Here is a 20,008-nt window from a genome sequence, read left to right on the forward strand (position 1 = left end):
AGCAGCCGCCGCCGGTCCCGCGGGGCTCCTTGGCGGGGCAGGGCTTTGGGCCGAGCTATGCTGCTCCAGGGGGCTCAGGCAAATCACACTCCCTTCCCGAACGTCTGTTCTGGGGAATTCTGTGCCTGGAAAGCTGGAGCAGCGTCGGCTCCCGCCGTTCCCGGAATCCCGTGCTCCCAGAGCCCCGTGTTCCCGGGGACGGCGGGGCAGTGCTGCCGGCTGGGTTTGGAAAAGCCTCTCGGCAACCTCTCGGGCCGCCGCCACCGGGGTCCCGCTCAGCCCGTCCCATCCTATCCTATTCCGTCCCGTCCCGCCCCGCAGCGGCTCCGGGCGCAGGGCCCCGCCGGAACTACAACTCCCATGGTGCCTCGGGGCGCCCCCGGCCGCCCCGACGGCACGTGACGGCGATCACATGACCGAGCGGCGGGGCAGGCCCGGCGGAGGAGCTGCCGCCGCCCCGCATGGCCAACGTCGCCAAGAAGGTGTCCTGGTCCGGCCGCGACGACGACGAGGACGGGCGTGCGGGCGAAACCACCCCGCTGCTCAACGGAACCGGCCCGGGGGCGGCGGGCAGCGCCCGGCAGGTGGGTGCCGCCCCCGGGAGCGGGGGGCTCCGCGCCGGAGGGAGCACCGGGAGTGCTGGGGCCGCGGGGCCGGCTCGTGTCTGTGTCCCCCGTCCTCCCTCCCTCTCTCCCTCCCCTGCCGCGTTTCACCGCCTTCGTTGCCCTGGGGCTGCGCGGGGGCGGTCGGGGTCGCTGCGGGCTCCCGCGGGCTGGGAAAGCAGAACCTGTGGGGAGCCGGCGCGGGGAGGGCCGGGGGGAGCCATGGCCGGGGCACGGGGCACGGGGCACGGGCGGGGGAAAAACTGAGCGTGGCACTGAGTCAGTGCCCAGCCGGCAGCGGTGCGGGCCGGCTCCATCTCTGCTGCTGCCCTGGGGCGCTGCTCCGCCGCCGTGGGACGGTCCCTTCCGCAGGACCTTGTGCTGAGCAGGGCCCTGCTCCTGCCCGCTGGGGCTGCTGTCTTCATTCAGAGGATCACGGCATGGATTGGGTCGGAAGAGACCTTAAAGCCCATCCTGTTCTACCCCCTGCCGTGGGCAGGGACACCTTCCACTAGAACAGGTTGCTCCAAGCCCTGTCCGGCTTGGCTTTGAGCATTTCCAGGGACAGGACAGTCACCACCTCTCTGGGAAACCTGTGCCAGGGCCTCACCACCCTCATATGGAGGAATTTCTTACTGACATCTAATCTATTCTCCTTTTGTTTAGCTTGAAGCCATTCCCCCTTTGCTCTGTCTGTATCTGTCCATGAGAAATTAATTTGTACTGAATGAATTTCTGCTAAAAATGTTATTCTTTGGGAGCCTGTTGCTTGACATGCTGCTGCTGCCCAGATCAACAGGTAGGGCTCAGACACAAGAGCCTCTAACACAGGAGTGGTGGAGGGTGTCCTGTGGGATGCATGGAGCTACACTGGCAAAAAGCAGGTTCGAGGAGGGCCATGTTACAGAGGGAGGCTAGTTCCTTCTGGCGAGTTAATTTGGGGTAATTAAGTGAGGAGAACTTCTCTCCAGTGTACCCTCAGGCTGCCTGCCTGACGGTCTCTCCCCCACATGCGGCTCAGTGAAGAAAGCTGAGGCACTCAGCACCCGTTCCAGAGTGGAGCTGAGGGCGGGTGGGCTCTGCTGGGCTGTGGTGTGGATGGGATGTCAGCGTGGGACCATGGAGCACTTTTGTGCCAGCACCAAGTGGGACAGGCGTTGCTTCCAGGTGGCATCCTTTAATTTCCTGTGGAGAGTTTTCTGGGAGACTTGAGCTCAGGTAGGGAGGAGCAGTGCCGGATCCTGGCAGCTCTTAGCAGGGATGTCTCGCCCAGCACGATTCTGTGCTGCCCTGCTCCCGGGCAAGTCAGAACAGCGGGCTAATTAGAGGGAAATGCAGAGCTCGTTAGGCTGGAAGAGCTTTGTGTGGTGCTCTGGGAGCAGGGAATGGCAGCTGTGCCATGGCAGCTGTTCTGGGGTGAAAATAAAAGTAATTCTCCCTGGCAGTGCAACAGGACCCTGTATATTTACAGCACATAGGGAATTCTGCGGGTTTGAAGGGTGTTAGAATGGGGATTAACCAGATCTCATGGCTGGGAGTGATTAAAAAAGGGTTTCTGGGAGAAGTGCCTGAGGCCTGCTGCAGCAGGGGGCGGTTGGAGGTGGACACCCAGCCCCACCAATGTGATTTCTTGTCACTGTGTCCCTTCACAGTCAGTGCAGGCAGCTCAGGTCCCAGCTGGTGAGGTGGCATTTTCCTTGGCAAGGAGGAGAGGGAGTACCTCACTGGAGCTCCAGACCACACGTGCCCCTGGCAGTGGCAGCTGGGTTGTCACTGTAGGGCTGGGGTTGTGTTTTGGTGTCGGGCAGCTGCCTCTCCCTTTGTCCCAGCTGACTTTCAGTCGTGTGGGTTGAAGCAGGAAGGCAGGACAGCTTTGGTGGAGAAATAAGTAGAGGCTGGAGCTGCTTAGCTTAGGGGAGGTTTAAACCTGGGTTGTGGTAATACAATAAAAGTGTCCCCTAGCAGAGCTTCTTCCCTTTCTCACGTGGTTGTTGAATGGAAATGAAAGTGATCTTAAGGTGACCAGAGGAAACACGGGTCTGCAGCTCCTCAGCTGACAGCCGTGAGGGGCTGAGATCGAGTTCTGGGGGGCAGGAGGCGAGGAGAGGCCGGTTAAACACACCTGTGGCTGCAGAGGGGGTGTGAGAGGGCTGTCCCTGAGGTCTCCTCTGGTTTGGGGCCAGCTGAGCTCACCAGGGCTTTCTGGTGCCTCGAGCACATCAAGAAGTGAAAGGCAGCCTGCACCTCTGAGCATCACGCCTGCCGTGGGCCGTCCCTTTCCTGTGTTCTCGAGCCATGTGTGTCGGTTCTCGGGCTGGGAGGTGGGTGGAAAATTTTACTAAGAGCAGCCAATTTCCATCATGAAACCTTTTTTGTCGAAGAACATTTCTCCTTCGTTACCATCAAAGATAGACTGTAAGATATTTGTGCTGAAGTGCCTTGACTTTGGGATTGGTTTAATGCTCCTGCTCCAAGGGGTTCCTGGAGCAAGGGGTCACCATCATGAAGACCAGGCTGCTGCTGGGCAGGTTGTCCTTCTTAGCCCCTGTGTGTTTATTCTGCATATCTGGATGGTGCTGGTCTCATTTTCTTTATTCTCAAGTAATGAGGTGCAAAAACTTGTCCAGGCTGCAATCAAGAAATCTTGGTGGGAGGAGGCAGAAAAAGGGAAGTATGAGTGCTGGGTGAGCCCTGATTCCTGGCAGATGGGCTGCAGATTGCGCACCCCAGGTTACTGGCAGACAGGCTGCTTGTCCCTGCTCCTGTGAGCCAGGAGGGCACTGCCCTGGAGAGCCACTGCTCTCGAGCGGTGGCAGGAGCTTCCCCTGGCACGGGAACTTCGGGAAGTTTTCTGCAGGTTGCTCAAGCCATCGGGGACTGTGGCAGTGCTTCACCCTTGTGCTGCTCTTGTGCCAAGAGAAAGGCCAGGGCAATGACAGCATTCCCCATCCTCATGGAGGCGAGGGTCAAGGAGCAGCTGTGCCCTGGGAATAGCAGCAGGAGCCTGGGAGCAAAAACACAGCCACGTGGAGAGTCCAGGTGCTTTCCTGTCCTGTTATGAACCTGTGAGGAGATGAGGAGCCCCGTTCTCTGCTTCCAAAATGAAGCATTTTGAGGGTGATGCTGGGTTGGTTTGAAGCCTGTCTCAGCTGTGGCTGTGTCAGAGGAGGGGGGGGGTTCCCAAAGCCCTGCAGCTCATCTCCCCCATTTGCTGCAGGGTTCTCGTGCTGGTGACACACTGGTGACACAGCCTGGAGTCTTCCACCCAGGCTGGTTTGAGGGGCAGAGTGTTCTGAGGCCCTGGGGCTGCAAATCCTCTTCCTTCCCTCCCACAGCTCCTGTGGTCTGTGCTGGGCTTTATCTTGTAGATAATGGAAACTCACGTGCTGCCAGCTCGTTACAGAGCACAGGCTGGTGGCAAGGGGCAGTGCCTAGCAGGGTGTCCTCCTGCTGGGCCATGTCCTGCAGGGAGGAGCCTCACTGGCTCATCCCTGTGGAAATGGGCTATGGAGCAGGGTCAGGCATTCCCCATTGATGGTTCTCCAGAGCAGTGTTGGGGGCACACAGCTTGGTTGCTGTGCACACAGCCTGGGATGGATCATGGAGATAATGCATTCAGGGCATGGGTAGAAGGTGGTGGTTGAGATCTTCTGCTAGATTGTTTTCATGTTGTGGTTGATCCTCTATTTGCTCTTGCTGGTCTCAGAGTGGGTGCCAGCATGACAAAGGGGAAGGGGGCCTCAGGGGTCCCTGAGGGAGCTAGAGGCTCTAGTCCAGCCCCTGCCAAGAGCAGATCCCTGAGGGACACATCCAGAGGAGCTTTGGGTAACTACTCTGCACCCAGTTTGGTCCCAAGTTCAGTGTGTCACCAGCCACAGAGTGAACGTTTGGCTCTGATACCTAAGCAGAAGTTCCCTTACTGCAGTTCATCCACTGCTTCTTGTTCCATCAGTGCAAAGCTTCAAGGTGAGTCTGGCTTTGTCCTGTCTGTAACCTCTTGTTGGGTGTCTGGAGATGGCATGAACTCCCTGAGAAGCACCAACATCTCCTTGTCTGTCTTGCTGTGTGTTCCAGCCCCCAACTCTCTTGCTGAGCTTGCTTTTTGTGCCTTTTCTGTCCCAGGAAGCCCAAACTGGATGCCCAGTCCCAGGTGTGCTGGTGCAGGTGCCAGGTGGAGGTGTGGGATCCCTTCCCCAGACCTTCTGGCAGTGGTCTTACACCACCCAGGCGGGGGTTGACCACCTCCACTCCGGGTCTGTGCCACTGACACTTCTTCACTCGCCCACCAGGTCACTGCAAGACTTTTCCAGCTAAGTTGCTTTCTGACCACTGGGACTCATCCATCCCAGGTGCAGGGTTTTGTATTTGCCTCTGTTGAATTTGGGGGCTTCCCTGCAGCCTGGGGGTGTCCCTTGGAGGAGCAGCCCTGCCTGTCAACATTCCTGCCCACTAACACTGATGATAACTTATTTTGATTCAGCCCGAGGCTCCAGACATCTCTTTGCAGAGTTCAGAATGAAATTAACTTTACTACCTAAATGGGCTGAGGGCTGGGTGCTCGTGTGCCACTGGCAGAGTGAGGCTGAGCGTGTCCCAGAGCCTCTTCTGGGGCAGGAGAGCTTTTAACCCATCTGTGCCCTCTGGATTTTGGCAGCAGTGCATGTTTTTATGTGGAGATAATCACAGCACAGTCACACCAACATCACACGTACCCAGGATCAGCAGCTGCCTTGGCTGAATTTGAAAACATCCCAAGGAGGGCATTGCTCAGTGAATCTTTGAGCTGTGCACAAATAACCTTTTCTCTTGTCTCCAGGCTGCCTCAATCTCTTCTTTTTCTCTTATCATAGTTGGGTGCTGCTGGAAGTGGCTCTTTCCTGCCCTCCTGGCATGTGATCAGGAGCCAAGCCTCTGCTTGCAGCTGCTAGAGGGGTGCCAGGGCTTGGGGGGAGGATATTAAAAATGCTTCAGGCTCCACTGCACCTCCTTACCCTTCGTCTGTGCTCGTGTCCTGCTGGTGCTTAATCGATGGGGAATGGAGCTGCTGTGCCCTGGCTGCTTTCTCCACAGGGAAGGGGGGGTGTCACTGGTTCACATTCAGTCTGCCTGCAGACCCCAAAGCTGACAGAAAGAGAATTTTCCCTGTAAGGCTGAGGTCTTACACAAGGGGCATGGCATGAGTGACATTTTCCATCTCCTTGCCTTGATCTTGCGCTAGGTGTGTGGGAGCCTTAAATCCTTGTGCTTCCCCAGTCCAGCTGGGGGTGTGTTCCTTTGCAAGGTGTCAGCTTTGTCCCTCCAGATTTCAGGGCAAGGAATGTGTCCTTCCCCTTCCCCAGGATGGTGGGGGCCTGGCTGGACCTCAGGCTGCCACCAGAGCAGCTGGACACTGGCAGGCACTGGAACAGGCAGTTCCTGTGTCCGTCTTGTGACTCTAAGTTCCTACCCAGGGAGGTGACAGCTTTGTGTGCGCCCAGCTCGTAGAAATCCTCAGTGATCTGCTCTGACTGCTGGGAAAAGGGTCCACCTGGATCCTTTCCACTGGGAGTGTGGAGCCACCATGGACCAGAAACAAAGCCCAGGCTGGTTTTGCCAAACCAGTGTCTGAAAAGGGCAGCATGGAGCACTTTGGGCTGGGGCTGCTGGGGGCTAAAGGGCACCAGAGAGGGTTTGAGAAGCTGGGACAGAACCCATCTGCAGGTCAGGGAGTGAAGGGGAATGTGGAGCAGAGGGAGAAATGGGAAAATAGGTCAGGCTGCAAACACAAAGGGATATTCTTCCTCTGCAGTGACGTGCGGGGCTCCCAGCAGCTCTGGCCTGCATGTTCCAGACGGGATCGTGGGATTAGAGCAGCGAGGGGCTCAATCTGGGACCTGCCAGCAGAGAGAGACCCACGTGCTCTGCTCACCATTCCTCTTGTATCCTCCAGTTCTTTAGCCTGGCAGCTGGGGAGGGGTGAGGCTCTGGAGAGGAAGATCTTAGTGCTGAGGAGCGGTGTTTGTGCTGTGCTTAGGGGCAGCGCTCGGATCCTCGTGCATCCATCCCTGTGTTTCACAGCGATGGAGGGCTGACAGCAGCCTGCCTGCTCCAGCTGGGGCCCCTTGTGGCACTGCTCAGCTGCAGCCTGAGCCCGTGCCTGCCTTGTCCAGCAGACAGAGGTGCCCCAAACAGTCCAAAACCTCCCGTGCCATGCAACTGTGCTGCCAGTACCGAGCCCGAGGGATCACCAGTGAAAGGAGAACCTGCTCCCCAGAGGGAGATGCAAATGCTGCTACGGCATCACACTGGGGCCGGCTCAGAGACCCCAGAGTCCCCAAGGTTGTGCAGGAGCAGTGTGCCCACTTCCTCCTGTGTCTCCTGGCTGGCAGCCAGCCTGGCTGTCACTCTGGTCCCAGCTGCTCGGGGGGTGACAAACAGGCTGAGGTGACGTGCTCCTCTCCCGGCTGGGAACCGCTGCTGTGGAGCAGATGGCAGAGCCAGGCGTGCCCTCAGCTGTCCCTTGCTGCTGGCTGTGCCTGGCGGCCGAGGGCACGTCGTGGTGAGCTTGTGGCTGTGGAGGTGGCGTTGTCCAGGGGCTGTGTCCCTCCCCAGCCCCAGGGGAGTGTGGGACGTGCTGCTCAGCACAGGTTTGTCGGCTCCGTGCCAGGGCTGGTGGCGGCGAGTCCCCAGTGAGCCCGGCTGGCACCTCCCGAGGTGAGCTGGCTCTGCCAGCTGACAGGTTGCAGCAGCTCGTCCAAATCCTGGCGAGCCACTGCTGCATCTGATTCCCTCCAGGGTGTTGGTCCCAGCTCCTCAGTGCGTCCTCTGAGAGCAGGGTGCTGCGTTTTGGGGGGCTCTGGCAGCGGCAGAGCTCTGCCAAGGGAGGCAAAGCACGGGCATCTCTCCCTCCTGAGAGATCTGAGGAGCATTCAGGAGTTGACCTCATTTCCCCTTCCCTCCTCAGCTCACTCCTTCCTCCTTCCTGCGCATCGGGCAGCTGAGCAATGTGGACCTCAACGAGGATGTCCATGAGCTGGTGAGCGGCACAGAGAGGGGCCCGTGACCCCTTCCCTTGTCCCAGGAACAGCTGCTGCTGTTCCTTCCTTCGCATTCAGCTTGTTCCACAAGGACTCCAGCACTCCTTCCTGGGCTGGGTGACCTCTGTGGCATGGGCAGCTGCTGCTGCCCCAGGGGCCCCTCCGGCATCCTCAGTAAATGCCCTAATTCGGAGCTGGGAACGGCTTGCGCGGTCAAAGGCGTTTGGGAAACAGAATTTGGTTTCTGCCCAAAAACATGGGTTTGCTTGAAATAGCTCCTTGCTTCTGGCCTAAGGAATTTCCTGCTGATGTGAAAGGTCACCCTCCACCAGGGCATGGAGTTGCTTGGATTCAGTGCCAGGTCAACGTGGCAGCGTGGTAGCTGGCTGGGCAAACCCTCCACCTGCTCCTGGGGACACATCCTGCCTGGGGGTGGAGGGGTGCTTGCTGGGGGTGCACCCTGACTGCTGGGCCAGCTGCCTTAAGTCCCACACATCCACCAACTGGTGGGGCATCATCTCGATCCCTGCCTGCCAGGCAGCTTGCATCTGCAGTCCTCTGTGCATCTCCTGAGCATCCAAAGGAGTTAAACTGACAGTTGCACCTGGATGGGAGGGTGGACTCCAACCTGGCCATCCTAAGCTGTGCCTCACATCCCGCAGGAGACAGAGGTCCCTCGGCAGTGTCCCAACGAGATCCCCCACAACGAGAAGCTGCTGTCGCTCAAGTACGAGGTGAGTGCCCATCTGCCCCATCCCCTGCTGCCCTCTGGGATGCAGCAGGTCAGGTATGAGCTCACAGCTGCCCTGTGAGGGTGGTTTCAGTGCGGAAGGAGTGGAATCCAGGAAGGAAAATGATAACAGGAGCTGGGTGAGGGGCTGAGGGCAGCACTCCCCAGCATGGGGGTGTCTTCACCTGGTAGACAATAACAGCATCTCCCTTTCCCAAACCAGAGCCTGGACTATGACAACAGTGAAAACCAGCTATTCCTGGAGGAGGAGAGGAGGATAAACCATGCGGTGAGTCTTGCTGGGCTGCCCACAGATCATTTCGGGTGGGGTGAACAGGGAAGCTGTTCCCACTGCCCGGATGCTGGAGGGGCTTCTTCGTACCAGAGGAGGTTGTGCTTAAACCTAGGTTGAGCTGGGATGGGTTTATGGGCACTGCCCAGCTTGTGACAAGCTGTGAAACCACATCAAGGGCCTAGCATGAGGTGGTTGGAATGGGAGCTAATCTGGGTGCTAATGGGAGCTAATAAGTGGTGGCACTGCCTGGTGGTGTGGGGCAGATCCCTAACATGGGGACTTCTGGAATCATGTGAAACATCTACCCTGGAGGGTTTGGGAATCAGTGCCACAGCAAGAATCCCCACAGGATGGGCCTAATGGAGGCAGGTAAGCTGGAAAATCACCTTGGGGATCCCACAGAGGTACAAGAGCACTGCTTAAAAATCAGTAAGCTGTGTTCAGGCTCGGCCGGGTCAGCCAGCATCGGTGCTCCCTGGCTCTCCTCAGAGCTTCCCAGGCTTGGGACTGTGCTGGGGAAGGTGGCAGGTGTGCTGGGGTCCCCTCGATGCCGGGCTGGAGGGCAGCAGGCTGTGACTGCAGTCTGCCCCTCAGGCGTTCCGGACAGTGGAGATCAAGCGCTGGGTGATCTGCGCCATGATCGGCATCCTCACCGGCCTCGTCGCCTGCTTCATCGACATCGTGGTGGAGAACCTGGCTGGGCTCAAGTACCGCGTGGTGAAGGACAGTATCCTCACAGAGCAGTGGCTGCTGGCCAGCTGGGAGCTCTGGGATCTCCTGGGAGAGGGGTCAGGGGGAAGAGGGCAGCGCTTCCTCGCTCCAGTTTGGGGGCACAGGCTGTGCTGCCCAGCTGCTCTGCTGGGCTGAGCTGTGGCTGGGCACTCCCATAACAGAAGAGGTTCATTTCAACTGCCCTGGAATTGCCCTAAGTGACAGGGGGCTTGGAGCAACCTGGTCTAGTGAATGGCATCCCTGCCCATGGCGGGGGGTTGGGACTGGATGGTTCTTAAGGTGGCATCCAACCCAAACCATCCTGTGATTCTGTGAGATGCTCTGGTGGGAGGGACGGTATCCGAGCAATACTGGCCTTTCCTTGAGCTGCTGCCACAGACATTGACAAGTTCACAGCCAAAGGGGGCCTCTCTTTCTCCCTGTTACTCTGGGCCACCCTGAATGCCAGCGTGGTGATGGTGGGCTCCCTGATCGTTGCCTTCATAGAGGTAAGAGTTTGGAACTGTTCTGGGCTCCAAAGCAGGGTCACATTTCCAGAAAACACACAAAATTTGGTAAACAGTGAATGTATTTCTACCAGTTTGGCTCCTGGTAACACCAGCTCCTTGGCACTGGCTCCAGCTGTGCTGTGGGGTTTCTGTGGGGCTCTCAGAGTGCTGGATGTGCTGGCAGCCTGGGGCAGAGGCTGTGCTCCAGCCTTGCGTGGGGGTGCAGCTCTCCCAAGCCTTGGCCCTAGCTCAGCCTCCCTGTTTTGGGTACCCGAGTAGCAGCAGAGACCGGTCTGGTTGGGTGCCCCAGGGACAGCCTCTGGAGGACAAGCCAGAGACTGGGACTCCCTATGGATCACTCTGATCCACAGTGTCTTCCCTGTGGCTTTGCCCTTGCTCTCTCTGGCCACCAAGTGTGACCTTTCTGCAGCAGTGATGGGGTGGGGGAACAGCTGAGTGTCCCCAAGAGCCCAGCCAGCTCCTTTTCCCTGGCACATTTGCCCTTAGGAAGTGGGTGCCTCCCCCAAGCCCCTCTCCATCTCCCATCTCAACAGAGCCTGTTGATAAGCTCTGGCCTCATCTCAGAGCCACCCTGAGGGTGTGCTGTGTGTGTCCTGTGCTGAGAGACAGGGGTGAGGTGGCTGCTGTGTCCCCACCTGTGTGTGACAGCTCTCCCTGCTCCCTGCAGCCCGTGGCAGCCGGCAGTGGCATTCCCCAGATCAAGTGTTACCTCAATGGCGTGAAGATTCCACATGTTGTCCGGCTCAAGGTAGGAAGCAGGAGGTGGTGGGGTGGCCTGGGCACATGGTGTGGTCCCTGCCCACACTGTGGCACAGCAGGAGCTGGCACGAGCTCCCAGCTCCATAGCTGTTCCCCCCAGTGCCCAGAGGTTAAATCTCCTGCCCTGGGACGAACAGCTGGCACTGGGAAGAGCAGCTTTGGGAAGATTTTTGCTCTGGCCAAGAAGAAAATTGACCATTCCTGTTGCCACAGTGCAGGGGGCTGAGAATCACAAGTTCCCCGGGGTTGTTGACTCCTCCCATGCCTCAGGGCCCGCTGTGTCTGTGTCCCCTGTGGCTCCGTGTTCTCGTGCCACCCTGTGACGTGCTGTGCCCTTCTCTGTTTTGCAGACCCTGGTGATCAAAGTCTGCGGGGTCATCCTCTCGGTGGTCGGCGGCCTGGCTGTTGGGAAGGTGATGTGCACAAAGCTCTCTGACGTGCTGCTCCCTGCTGCTGGCGCTGGTGTCACAGCCTGTCACCGGTCCTGTGCCGGGGACGGGGTGCTGGGGGCCCTGCGGTGACTTCCCAGTGTTATTCCCTGGTGTCTGCTGGCCAAGGTGACTGCGGCACTGCCGAGCTTGGGGAGCCCCTGGGGCACGTGGTGGCACTGTGCCAGTCTGTGTGTGCCTTGGCTGAGGGCAGGAGGGCAGCAGCCTCTGGCCATCAGTGGTTGTCCCTGCAAACAGTAGATGGGGGTGACTTGGGTGTGCCATCGGGACCTTTCTGGTTTGCTGGGATTGAAGGCGGGCAAGGGAAACCCTTGTTTCCTCAGCTGGTGGGAGCAGGAGGTGGGCAAGGCACGTGCTAGAATAAGGATTTCATTAAACCATGGAAAGGTTTGGGTTGGAAGAGATCCTAAAAATCATCTTGTTCCAAACCCCCGCCAGGGGCAGAAACACCTTTCACTAGACCAGATTGCTCAGGGTTCTGTCCAACCTGGTCTTGAACACCTCCAGGGTGGGAAGGGGAAAAATACCAATGTCTGTATTTCCCTGAGGGGAACACTCCCACCCAGCTTCAGGACTGTGAGCTGGTGAGCAGGATTCAGCCATCCCTGTTCTTCCTTCCCCAGTCTGACTCTGCTCTCTGGCCCCTAGGAAGGACCCATGATTCACTCTGGATCCGTGATTGCTGCCGGGATCTCCCAGGGAAGATCCACGTCGTTGAAGCGAGACTTCAAGGTTGGTGTTGAGGTCCGAGGGCTCGTGCTGCAGGTGCCCTTCTGCGCCAGACCAGGCTGTCCCCACTGGTGGCTTGGCATCATCCACCTCATACCCTCGCCTAAACTCCAGCCCGTGGCCAGCCCTAAAGCTGCCTTTGCTCTGTTTCAGATCTTCGAGTACTTCCGCAGAGACACAGAGAAGAGAGACTTTGTGTCGGCCGGAGCTGCCGCCGGCGTCTCGGCCGCGTTCGGTGCCCCTGTGGGTGTGTGTCTCGGCTCTCTGGCACCGAGCAGTGCCTGCACGTGGGTTTCCTCGGGAGGCAGCTGTTGGGATCTGCACAGGGCACTGGGCAGGGCCGTTCCAAGTTCTCCTGCCGTGCCGTGCAGGCGTTGGCCCTGCCCAGGGGCAAGGAGCTCAACTGCCTCAGATCCCAAACGTGGCCTCCCTGGGATGGAAAATGGCCTTTGCTGTGGTCAGTACATCACTGCTGGCTTGGTGGGTTTGCCTGTGAGAGGGTCTGGGCAGTGTGGGCACATGGCCTGGGGTGAATCGTGGGTGCTCGGCTGGTGCTGTAGCCAAGGGGCTGTGGCACGTGTCCCTTGTGAGGGTGTTGTGTGTTGTGTTTGCAGGGGGTGTCCTGTTCAGCTTGGAGGAAGGAGCTTCCTTCTGGAACCAGTTCCTGACGTGGAGAATCGTAAGTGCTGGAAAGCAGTGGAGAGCTGCTGGTTCTGGTGTGAGGCATTGCCTTTTCTGGGTGCCCTGCAGCGCCCAGGCTCCTGACACCCCTGCTCCAGCGAGGACCCGGGGGTGTAACCCATCCCAGGGAGCAGCATCCCAGCTCCCCTCCTGTGCCCTGCTCCTCAGGGACTGAATGTGGGCCTGGCTGAGCTCCATCTTGCTGCCAGCTCCTTTCCAAGGGGGCTGCCTTGGGCTGTGCCCCTGGGCAGCAAAGAGGCAAAAGGAGAAGCGAGACCTTGGTCAGCATAAGCCACAGGGAATGTGACCTGCTGTCCCCACCACACCGTGGGCACCAAGCCCTGCCCAAGGGCCTGGGGCGTGGTTTGGGGTAGTGCACGGGGCATGTGGTGAGGAAATGGGGCTGGAGGCATCTGGCACTGACTCTGGGTGCATCTCCTTCCAGTTCTTTGCCTCCATGATCTCCACCTTCACGCTGAACTCTGTCCTGAGCGTTTACCACGGCAATGCCTGGGATCTCTCCAGCCCTGGGCTTATCAACTTCGGCAGATTTGATAGCGAGGTAGGCACAGGTGTTCCCCATGTGGGGCTCTGCTGAGGGGTTAGAAACTGCCCTTGGCAGCTTTGGGGACATCAATTGGTCGATAACCTCGCCCAGGGGCTGAGGCAGGCTCTGCCTTAGCAGGCTGTGGGGTCTGGCCAGATCTCGGCTCCGCCAGCCCCAGCAGAAGGAATTTCTGATGGGCTGTTCAGGGGAGACTTTGGGGCAGCTCTGGAAGCCTCATGCCTGCACAGAGTTGTGCTGTCCCAGCAGTCAGTGACTGACTGTAGGACTGCAGATGGGCCAGGAGATCTGAAACCCACTTCTTTCCCTTGCAGAAAATGGGATACACAATCCAGGAAATTCCAATCTTCATCTTTATGGGAGTGGTTGGTAAGAGAATGCTGCTGTTTCGATTTGATTAGTCTGAATAATTTCCTCTGTTCTCTGTCTGGGTCTAAAAAGCTTTGGCATCCAGTTTCCTGGGGAAAATGGGGAATCCATTAAATTCTGGAGCAGAGGCTGCTTGTGGGGTTTATGCAGAGATGAGAGCTGGATCCTGGCCCAACCCTAGTAGCAAAGTCAAGCCCCTTTAACCCCCGTTGAGCAGGGTCAGTGCAGCCCCTTGCTGCCCTTATCCCCATGGGTTTGGCCTGTCCTTTGCCTGCCTGTGACGTTGGCCCCTGGCCACCTGCTGCTGGTGCCAGACAGGTCCTGGCTGCCTGCAGGGACAGCATCCGCATGTCCCAGGGCTGCTGGACGCTCTGGATGGGTCGTGGATGGTCTTCAGAGGTTCCCTGTGTTGTGGGCCCTGCGTGCTGAGCTTTTCCCCTCTCACATTCTCAGGTGGGATCCTCGGAGCCCTGTTCAATGCCCTCAATTACTGGTTGACGATGTTCCGGATCAGGTAAGAGCTCACAGGCAGTGAAGGGGATTGACATGGCTTGGCTGGTGCCTGCTGCATTCCCTCAAAGTGGCGTTCCCAGATGGAGCAGGGATGTATTCTCTCACTTAACGTGAGCAGCAGCAGTTCCTGAAAGATGCCACGTGCCTCTCGCTGCCTGTGGCTGTGACCCACAGCATCCCAGCACTGCTCTGACCCTGCCAAGTACTTCCCTCCAGTGACTGGAGGGCCCAGAGAGGTGCAGACACTGCAGACCTGACTGTCATGTGCTCTGAGAGGACAAAGAGAAGGGACAGAGCTGTTAAAACCAGCTGAGACCAGTCTGGCCCAGCCAATCCCTGTCACCAGCTTTGGAAGCAGCAGGACAGCCTGGCAGGGTCTGGGCAGGGAGCAGAGCACATCATGCCTGATGTGACATGTCCAGCCAGGCTGGGGCTGATCCTGCCTGCGCCCCTGGGTGCCACCCTCACTCCTCTGTTCTCTTCACAGGTACATCCACCGGCCCTGCCTCCAGGTGGTTGAGGCCATGCTGGTGGCAGCAGTGACGGCCACCGTGGGATTTGTCATGATTTACTGCTCAAGAGATTGCCAGCCCATCCAGGGGAGCTCCGTGGCATACCCCCTGCAGGTAGGACATGCTGCAGAACAGCATTCAGGGTGGGGGGCACCCTGAGCCTGAGGGGCTCAGCAGGGAGACAGGACCCTGCTGGGTTTGGGACACTGGACCTTGCAGTCGATGCCCTCCACTGCAGGCAGAGCTGGAGACCCAAGGCTGCTGTCGGTGTCCTCTCTGCCCAGAGCTGTCTCCTCGTTGGCACATGTCCCCCAGCCTTCCCTGCCACCTCTAACTCATCCTTATCTTGCCTTTTCAGCTTTTCTGTGCTGATGGAGAGTACAACTCCATGGCCACTGCCTTCTTCAACACCCCCGAGAAGAGCGTCGTCAACCTCTTCCACGACCCTCCAGGTCAGTGCACCCAGCAGCGAGGCCTTGAACGGGAGCAGAGAGGGTCCAGGTGTTCCTTGACCACTCCTGGGACAAGGCAGAGGATGATCAGCCCATGAGGGCTTCACAAAACACTGCTACAGTGGAAGGAGGAGGGATGGGTGCTGTGCCCAGTGGCACCTCTGAGCTCGGCCAAAGGGCTCTGCTGTTGGCAGGCTCTGGGGCCAAGGACCTGGTTTTGTTCATGCCCATTTGCAGGCTGTGTTGCTTCTGAGTTGTGTGAGAGTGTGTCTGACCCTTGCTGTCTGTCTGAAGTCTGTTCTGGAAATGTTGCTGGGATGTTTTTTTAATTAGCAGGGCCACTTGCCCCATAATGACTTTACCTTCTGGGCAGGTTGTGGAGGTGGATCTTGGGGTTTGGATTTGCTTGAGAAATGCAGTTTGGTCCCCAGGTTCTAGCTCCATTTTCCTTGGACCTGGTGTAACCCCGGCATCTCCTCTGCCTGTTGTGGAATCTGAGTTGTGTGCCCAGCTGCACGTGGGTGGGGAACAGAGGCATCCCCAGCCCAGAGGGTGCAGCTTGGCCACCGAGAGATGACCGTCCTGTGTCTTGGGGCTGCTCCCTGCAGTGCTGGCTCCTCCCTGGCTCAAGGCTTCTGCCTGAAGGAGGGGTTGCAGAGTACTTGTTTAAACTTGACTGGGCTGCTCAGCAATCCCAAAATAGCACTTAGCTGGGCTGTGGGGTCAGCAGGGTCTCGCTGGGATGGCACAGCCTGTGCTGTGGGACAGCATGGCACTGGCTGGAGCCGCTGTGAGAGCTGCGAGATGGGAGGGAGTGTGCAGGGCCTGCCCTGCTCAGTTGATCCCAAAGCTGGCAGTGGGACCTCTGTCCTCCCAACCTTGTCCTCCAGCCCTGGCCGTCCCTCCCTCGGGGTTTTGAAGTTCATTATGGGAGTCTGGGAACCACAGGGCTGGGAGGAGACGAGTCACGAGATGGAGGAATGGGATGTGAGGGCTTGGGGTGGCACTGGCTGGGTGGGGGGTGCTGGAGGGGGTAGAAATAACCTGAAGAGCCGGTTTGAAAGGCCTGTGCTGCCAGGGCAGGAGGCACAGCCCAAGAAGAGGGGCTCTCACTACTGGAAGCATGTTGTGGGGCTGCTGCTGCCTGGGCAGTGTCCCCTGGGCAGTGGGACCAGCACTGACTCTGTTCTGTCCCCACCCCAGGTTCCTACAACCCCATGACGCTGGGCATGTTCACACTGATGTACTTCTTCCTGGCCTGCTGGACCTACGGCCTGACAGTGTCTGCAGGGGTCTTCATCCCCTCCCTGCTGATCGGGGCGGCCTGGGGGAGGCTCTTTGGCATCTCCCTGTCCTACCTGACCAAGGGCTCGGTGAGTGCTGCCTGGGGAGCCCTGGCACCCAGCCCTGCTGCCTCGCTGCTGGGCTGGTGGCGTGTTCAGGCAGCGTGCCTGGAGCTGGCTCCTCCCTTGATGTCTTCATGAGCTGGGTCTGGGCCACCCCACGTCCCAGTGGAGCCCTGCCAGCAGCTGGGTTCTTCAGGCAGCCTCAGGCACTTCTCCCCACTTTGGAGGGGGGTTTGGGAGCCAGGAACTCTGCTGACTCTCTCTGAATGCCCTGGAGCCAGCAGGTGATTTGGCTTCTTCTCTCTCCTGTGCTCAGATCTGGGCTGATCCTGGGAAGTATGCCCTGATGGGAGCTGCTGCACAGCTGGGTGAGTTCCCCACGGCACAGTGTTGGTTGGAGTGAAGATATCATGGGAAAAAGCACTCCCTGCTGTGCTGACAGCTTCCAGCCCAGCCTGGCTGTCAGCTTCCTAATCACCCTGCCAAGCACAGTGAGGGCTGGGCTCACCCAGGGCACCCCTGGGCGGGCAGTCCTGGATCACTGAGAGATTCAGGGCCCTCAGGTGTTCTGTGATGCCCTCACTCTGCGTTTCCTTGCCCTTCTAAACCCCCAAACCCCTCTGGCAGGTGGGATAGTGCGGATGACGCTGAGTCTCACCGTCATCATGATGGAGGCAACAGGCAACGTCACCTATGGCTTCCCCATCATGCTGGTGCTGATGACAGCAAAGATTGTGGGAGATTACTTTGTGGAGGTGAGGGCTGGTGTGCTCCCCAGGGCTGGGGCGCCATGGGGGGCCAGGACAGGCACGTGCTCGCTCTGAGGGAGGAGCTGCTGCCTGGCTGTGCCCCTTGGCACCTCACCAGGCTTCTCCCGACGGCTTGGCTCTTGTTGCAGGGACTGTACGACATGCACATCCAGCTGCAAAGTGTGCCCTTCCTGCACTGGGAGGCACCAGTGACATCCCACTCCCTCACAGCCAGGTAGGTGGGCTGGGCATTGCTGTGGCAGCATCCTTTGGACCACACTGTTGGCCTGAGCTGGGAGTGGAGGTGGTGACCTTTTGGTTGCAGGAGCCTGCTGTCTCCCGGTACCACAGCTCAGCTTCTTCCCCAGCAGGGATGTGATCTGCAGTGTGCTCCTTCCTCTCTCCCTGGCAGCTTTTGGGGACAGAGGAGGCATCAGCACTGAGGAGTGTGTGTCGAGGGGGATATTTAGGGTGTGAGGGTGCCCAGAGAAGCTGTGGCTGCCCCATTCCTGGCCAAGTGTCCAAGGCCAGGTTGGATGGGGCTTGGAGCAGCCTGGGCTAGTGGAAGGTGTCCCTGCCCATGGAAAGGGTTTGGAATGAGATGAGCTCACAGGTCCCTTCCCACCAAACCAGAGTGTGATTGCACGGTTCAGCGTGTGCTGCCGTGGGGCTGTTTCACCCCGAGCTTTCCCTGCAGGGAGGTGATGAGCACTCCTGTCACCTGCCTGCGGAGGATCGAGCGCGTGGGCACGGTCGTGGACATCCTCAGCGACACCTCCTCCAACCACAACGGCTTCCCCGTGGTGGAGAGCAACCCTGACACCACACAGGTCGGCTGGGTGCCCCTGGGGCGGGGAGGCAGCCGGGGTGGCCACACCGGGGCCGGCTGCAGCGGGGGACCCTCACACGCGGTGCCCTGTTGCAGGTGGCCGGGCTGCGGGGTCTGATCCTGCGTTCCCAGCTCATCGTCCTGCTGAAGCACAAGGTGGGTGATGCTGCCTGGAAGACTGAGCTGTGTCTGCTGTCCCAGTCCTGTCTCAGGCCCCTTGCTGCCGGCCCTGCTCGGGAGGAGCTGGCAGAGGGTTCCTGTCACCTCCCTCAGCTCATCCAGGGGGTGGTGCGTGCTGCCATTCGGTGTTGGGGTTACCCCAGCATCAGCCCGCACCCCACTGGGCTCACAAACCCTGAGTGAGTGGGAAACAGGCTGTGCTTCTGCAGGTGGTCCAATCGGTCCCACACTTGCACCCTTCTCCCTCCCTGGCCCCGAGCGTTGTCTTGGAGCCTGTGAGCTCTGTGAGCTCCCCAACCATCTCTTTCCCCACAAGGTTTTTATGGAAAGGGCCAACCTCAGTGTGGTGCAGCGGCGGCTGAAGCTGAAGGATTTTCGGGATGCCTACCCCCGCTTCCCCCCCATCCAGTCCATCCACGTCTCCCAGGACGAGCGCGAGTGCATGATTGACCTCAGCGAGTTCATGAACCCCTCGCCCTACACCGTGCCCCAGGTAATGGCCGGGGAGCCCTCTGCACCCACCCAGGGGGGTCAGGGTGGGCAGCAGGGGCTGGCTGGGGGTGCTGCAGCCCCCCCAGCCCTGTCCTGCCTTGCAGGAGGCGTCTCTGCCGCGGGTGTTCAAGCTCTTCCGAGCCCTGGGCCTGCGGCACTTGGTGGTCGTGGACAATCGCAACGAGGTGAGTCGCTGCTCGCTTTGTCCAGGCAGCCTGGGCTCCTCCAGGGGCCAGGGACACGCTGTGCCCACGCTGGGCTGTACCCTGTCCCTTTCCTGGCAGGTGGTGGGAATGGTGACCCGCAAGGACCTGGCCAGGTACCGGCTGGGGAAGGAGGGCCTGGAGGAGCTCTCGCTGGCACAGACGTGAGCCAGCCTGGCCCAGCAGCGACGTGCCCCGGCCCCTCGGAGCTGGGGACCCCCTTTTGCAGGAGGTGGGGAGAGGACTGGGCCAGTCCGTGCAGGCATCGCAGTGCCTGGAGCACTGGCATGGCCGTGCTGCCCTGGCCCTCCTGCCTGTTGCTGCCTTCCCACGTCTACTGCCTCCTCTTGTCACCCCTTCCTCTGCTTCCCTGAGGGATCAGAATTCACCCTTGGCTCTGTTAGCTCCTGGAATAGGCTCTCCTTGAAGGTTGGGTGAAGGCTGGAGTGTTCCATGGGGAGCAGGACTGCCCTACTGAGCTGGGCACACTCCTCTGACACGGCACATGGCCTCTGTTGCCTCATCCACCCAGTCTGGGCTGTCTGGGACTTAGCCCTGCTCTGGCTTCGGTTGCAGGGCCTGTGAGAGGAGCAGAGGGGACGTGATGGGGCTCCCTCCTGCCCCCAGGCCCCCCTTCCCCTGTGCTCCTTCTTGCTGGGTTGGGCTGAGCTCGGGGGTTGCTTCCCTGCTGCTTGGGACTGAGGCGGTGGATGTGCCCCGCTTGGCTGTGCAATAAAAGGGCTCCCCTGGTTCTGCAGCTGCTGCCTCTGGCTCTTTCTTGGCTCCTCCATTCCAAATGTGGGGAGATGCCTCTGGGATTTGGGGCAGGGATGGGGAGGGGAGAGCTGCCTGCACTGGGGCAATGTTGTTCCTGTGGCCTGTGCTCCTCTGCCACTCCTGCAGTGCTCCCACACTGGGATCCAGAGTCACTCCTGGGGCCTGTTCTGGCCCTTTCCAGCAGCCTGGGCCCCTTCCAAGTACCCCAAACCCCACCACAGTCCTGGATGTGGCTGGAGGTGGGAGCAAAACCAGCCCTGGCCCTTCACTTCTCCCATCTGCCCCATCTTTGTTCCTCTCCTGGGCACTGCCCTGCCCAGGGCCTGCCCCTTCCTCACTTGGACACAGGCAGCCTCGTGCCTGGAGAGGTTTTGACTGCGGGATCTGTGCTGAAATAAAGTCTGTTTGTACTTTTCTTGTGGTGCTGCCTGGCTCTTGCTTCCCTTCTTCTCTTGGGGCCACTGTCCAGGCTCAGGTGTCCCCTTGGGGCTGAACCGAGCCCTGTCCCCGCTCCTGCTG

General features: G+C 59.3%; 1 protein-coding gene across 1 annotated transcript; it reads left to right on the top strand.

The window, feature by feature from the left end:
• The first annotated feature begins 408 nt into the window (after positions 1-408).
• On the top strand, positions 409-19,469 carry CLCN7 (chloride voltage-gated channel 7). Its single transcript, XM_040078803.2, has 25 exons — positions 409-584; positions 7,546-7,617; positions 8,281-8,352; positions 8,572-8,637; positions 9,238-9,370; positions 9,754-9,863; positions 10,552-10,632; positions 10,994-11,056; positions 11,741-11,824; positions 11,975-12,068; positions 12,436-12,500; positions 12,948-13,064; positions 13,382-13,436; positions 13,890-13,950; positions 14,437-14,575; positions 14,820-14,913; positions 16,117-16,286; positions 16,576-16,627; positions 16,887-17,014; positions 17,158-17,243; positions 17,706-17,838; positions 17,934-17,993; positions 18,334-18,510; positions 18,614-18,694; positions 18,794-19,469. Exons 1-25 carry the CDS (start codon positions 462-464, stop codon positions 18,878-18,880), a joined length of 2,403 nt encoding a protein of 800 aa, XP_039934737.1. The 5' UTR covers positions 409-461; the 3' UTR covers positions 18,881-19,469.
• The last annotated feature ends 539 nt before the right edge of the window (positions 19,470-20,008 follow it).

Source organism: Hirundo rustica, chromosome 15, assembly GCF_015227805.2.
Source record: "Hirundo rustica isolate bHirRus1 chromosome 15, bHirRus1.pri.v3, whole genome shotgun sequence".
NCBI classification, from domain to species: Eukaryota; Metazoa; Chordata; class Aves; order Passeriformes; family Hirundinidae; genus Hirundo; species Hirundo rustica.

Coding starts and splice junctions, on each gene's coding strand:
- CLCN7 (XM_040078803.2), top strand. CDS start 462: ATGGCCAACGTCGCCAAGAAGGTGTCCTGGTCCGGCCGCGACGACGAC. Junction 12,069..12,435: donor CGCGTTCGGTGCCCCTGTGG/GTGTGTGTCTCG, acceptor TTGTGTTTGCAG/GGGGTGTCCTGTTCAGCTTG. Junction 13,437..13,889: donor CATCTTTATGGGAGTGGTTG/GTAAGAGAATGC, acceptor TCACATTCTCAG/GTGGGATCCTCGGAGCCCTG.